The sequence below is a fragment of the Sinocyclocheilus rhinocerous genome, unplaced genomic scaffold, assembly GCF_001515625.1.
Source record: "Sinocyclocheilus rhinocerous isolate Xijiao unplaced genomic scaffold, SAMN03320098_v1.1 scaffold1275, whole genome shotgun sequence".
Lineage (NCBI taxonomy): Eukaryota > Metazoa > Chordata > Actinopteri > Cypriniformes > Cyprinidae > Sinocyclocheilus > Sinocyclocheilus rhinocerous.
Genome location: NW_015628268.1, coordinates 46,235 through 50,583, shown reverse-complemented (window position 1 = coordinate 50,583; position 4,349 = coordinate 46,235). Strand labels below are relative to the sequence as shown.

Here is a 4,349-nt window from a genome sequence, read left to right as displayed (position 1 = left end):
GATGAGTTTACACTATTTCACTTATACTTTATCACAATATTGATATTAAGCTCCATTTAAATGCAATCAAACTGAAGCCAAAATGAATGTATTAGAAGTCTTTTCATTAGAGTACAAACTAGGCTTCAAAAGCTACCAAAAGACCCAGGTTAAGACACCTTGGTTGCAATGAACAACATGATAGATGTCATCATATTACTTGGGACCAGAGGGCTTTTTGTCCTGGTTTTTAAACAGCTATGAGAAACCGTAAACCGTTGTTTTGCAGAGATAAGAACATGGGAAAACAGATAAGTGAACTACCATCATTTCACTTTGTACTCAGTGTATTGTTTAATGCGTTTCAATAAATTCTCTACAATGTGTCCCCCCCCCCAATGTCTGCTTCTAATTTAGAAGTAGAACCCTGTGGGGAACAAATTAACGAAAACCACAGTCAAGTTTTTGCATTGTGTGGTTGAAGGGTTCTAGAAAAGGTGGGAACTGTAGTGCTAGATCATAATCTTAATGCAAGTAATAGATGGTCACTGGATTTTGGAAATTAGTGAACTTTAGAAATTATAGTTTGTGGAAAAGCCACCTGCACATGTAAAATAAAAACAGTGAACATGCCACAAGCACATTTAAGTTATTTATTTTGTTTCAAAAAGCAAACATTAAACCATGAAAGACAGTTACGCAGCTATGAATTCACTTGCTGCAAACGCCTCAACACACCTGAAGACAAACTCTTGCTTTGAGTAGGTTGGGAACGCAGTGGTGCTGGATCCTCAAAGCCAGGTTTAAGAGACTGCAGAGACTCATAGCCTGAAGGAATAAACGCATTACTACGTTGCTCCAGGGGTTGGGAACCAAGAACAGAAAGAGACTGGAAACTAGATTTTTCTGGCATAGAGAGCTGAAACCCAGTGTCAACCAGTTGAGATGTGGGCTTATAAGTTGGTGCCTGAAACCTGGAGTGCACTAACTGGTAGCTGGCTTGTGCCGACTGCAGGCCACTGGGATAGGATAAAGCCTGGTACCTGGTTTGTGCCGACTGTGGGCCACTGGGCTGGGACACAGACTGGTAGCCGGTGTGTGCTGGTACTTGGACACTGGGCTGGGACACAGATTGGTAGCTGGCTAGTGCTGACTGCAGGTCACTGGGATGGGGCACAGATTGGTAGCTGGCTTGTGCCGATTGTAGGCTGCTGGGATGAGAAGAATGGTACCTGGTTTTAGCCGACTGTGGGTCACTGGGCCAGGACACAGATTGGTAGCTGGCCTGTGCTGGTACTTGGACACTGGGCTGGGACACAGCCTGGTACCTGGTTTGTGCGGACTGCAGGCGACCGAGATGGGACAGAGCATGGTACCTGGTTTGTGCGGACTGTGGGCCACTGGGTTGAGACACAGATTGGTAGCTGGCTTGTGCTGATTGTAGGCTGCTGGGTTGTGATGAAGCCTGGTAACGAGCCTGTCCTGGTTGTCCACTAGGCTGGGACACAGATTGGTAGCTGAATTGTGCTGACTGCAGGCCACTGGGCTTGGACACAGCCTGGTACCTGGTTTGTGCGGACTGTGGGCCACTGGACTGGGACACAGATTGGTAGCTGGCCTGTGCTGGAACTTGGACACTGGGCTGGGACACAGCCTGGTACCTGCTTCGTGACGATTGTGGGCCACTGGGTTTGGACACAGATTGATAACCGATTTGTGCTGACTGCAGGCGACCGAGATGGGACAGAGCCTGGTACCTGGTTTGTGCCGACTGTGGGCCACTGGGTTGGGACACAGATTGGTAGCTGGCTTGTGCTGACTGCAGGCCACTGGGCTTGGACACAGCCTGGTACCTGGTTTGTGCGGACTGTGGGCCACTGGACTGGGACACAGATTGGTAGCTGGCCTGTGCTGGAACTTGGACACTGGGCTGGGACACAGCCTGGTACCTGCTTCGTGACGATTGTGGGCCACTGGGTTTGGACACAGATTGATAACCGATTTGTGCTGACTGCAGGCGACCGAGATGGGACAGAGCCTGGTACCTGGTTTGTGCCGACTGTGGGCCACTGGGTTGGGACACAGATTGGTAGCTGGCTTGTGCTAACTGCAGGCCACTGGGCTTGGACACAGCCTGGTAGCTGGCTTGTGCTGACTGCTGGCCAAGACTTGAACTCAGGATGGGCCTGTCACCAGAAAATAGTTCAGAACCAACTTGAAGTCTACTTCCCTGGGGCTTGACAAAGGATTGGGCATTAGCCAACTGTTGACCACTGGACTGGGAGCCAGTCTGCACTGGTTGCTGGCTATTAGAGGCCACAGACTCTTTACTAGTCTGCACTATAGTTTGATAGTCAAGCTGTGCTGGCTTGGGTACAGTCTTACGTCTCACACTTGTACTTAATGCAGTGGCTAGAGAACCAGAAACAAAACTGCCACCTGAAGATATCAGAGAGCCTGGGTTTTGCCTTCTAACATCAGATTCAGAACCAATGTTATATACACTTGTCACTGGACCAGAGCCATAGGAGCCAGTTTGAGGGCTATAGCTTTCACTGCTATATACACCATTAACTGCAGCACCATAAGTGAAACTCTTGGATCTTAGTGGCCTGATGGGATCCGATACATATCCTTGGCCATACCAGCTGGAAAACACCCCCATTCAAACAGACATCTTGACAAACCTGAATTATAGAACTTAGAGATGGGACGTTTGACACAGAGACTCCGAAGCCTGTTTCACTCTATTAAAGCAGACCAGTTCAGTAGACTGTCGAGGCTTGTATCAAATCTCTGTGATCACATGACAGATGACGTTTGAGGCTTCACACGTCACAATGAAACACCTGAAGTGAGGTGACCGATTCAAATCTTTGGCGTGAAGAAAGCCTCAAAAGCTTCACAAGGCTTCATCTGCCCATCTCTAACAGAACTTCACTGAATAAGACTTACCACTTCCAATATGCCCATAGACACAAAAGCCAAAAAGTGCTAGAGAAAATCTGCAAAATAAAAACACTTGTTAAACACACTTTGCTTTATAGAAGAAAAAACAAACAAACAACAAATTAAACCTTAAGAGTTGCACAGTGGTACCCTCCATGTTCAGCAAAAAACACCTTAACAAAACCAATACAAAATAAGGAGACACATTTGTCTCCCCCACAGCACATATTAGGGCTGTTGAACTGGACTTTTTATAGTGCCTGCTACTGCCAATTGTCAGACAATCAGTTGTCATGGGAACATGTAATATACAGTTATTAGGTTCAGGTGTCACAGCCCTCATCACAGGAAAAGCTGACCTTCTATTTTAGTCTTATTGAACTGATTTTGTCAAGCATATTTTTGTTTTACAGAATGAATGCATTCAATGAAAAAAAAAAAAGATGTTAGCGTTATTTAAAATATATTTTTACCAGATTTAATTGCCTATATTACTAGATTTAATAAGACATGTCTATGAAAGAATAATTAATATAATATTCCTATGGAGAGAACTGTGTAGAGCTTCTCCAAACATTGAATATTAAACAACATATAATGAAAATTTGATAATGCTAAAAATCATAAGAAAAAATTAATCAGAACATATGGCTACTTTTAAATGGCTGTCATTAGAGAAAGATGCTTTTTGTCCCATAATAGTGAAGTTATGGCATTTTAGGAACTCTGGTCATACTTTGTACTCTAAGAAATGAGGTAGCCTATGTAAATTATACATACCTTACACACCAACATTCAACATTCACTGTTTTCATATGCTTGTAGAAACCCTTTGAATAACTTGTATAGCTACTAAGCTATTTCAGTTTATGTTATTAATCATGTTAATTAAAGTACATAAAGTATAGGGATATCTTCTTTTGCAGTAGTTTTAACTTAATTGGTACAAGATTTTTTTTGTACATACTACAAATAAATAAATAAATAAAATAAACAAAAAATACAAATAAATAAAATGCAGTTAGATGTTTGCATGTCTCGCTGGAGAAACCTCAAATGATTTCAATGAAATACAAAGACAGCCTCCAGAATCAAGGGACCTCAAACCCAAGGCTATGAAGATAGAGCCAGCAGCATAAAATAATGTTATGAAATGATAAACATAATGTTGTGAAATGAAATTTTGTAATCTGCATTCCTATTTAATGAATGTGGAAAACAGATGAACTACCATCATTTCACTTTGTAGCCTGCTCAGTGGGTTTGTTGTGTTTAATATATTCCCTCCAGTAAGATTCATGGTCTGTATATTTTTCATTTTACTGCTAATTCAAATATCATGTTTTTATATTGTGTTTGGGTCTAGAAGAGGGTCCTGCACGACTGCATAATACATGACACACCTCACGATGTAGTGCCAA

General features: G+C 42.9%; 1 protein-coding gene across 1 annotated transcript in view; it reads right to left on the bottom strand.

The window, feature by feature from the left end:
• Window positions 1–618: 618 nt before the first annotated feature.
• LOC107737209 (transcriptional regulator DEF1-like) overlaps window positions 619–4,349 on the bottom strand; it is a 34,937-nt gene continuing 31,206 nt past the window's right edge. Inside the window, exon 5 of the mRNA XM_016548653.1 lies at window positions 619–1,802. Within this exon, the coding sequence (XP_016404139.1) occupies window positions 683–1,802 (1,120 nt within the window). The 3' untranslated portion in view covers window positions 619–682. The remainder of the gene's footprint in view (window positions 1,803–4,349) is intronic.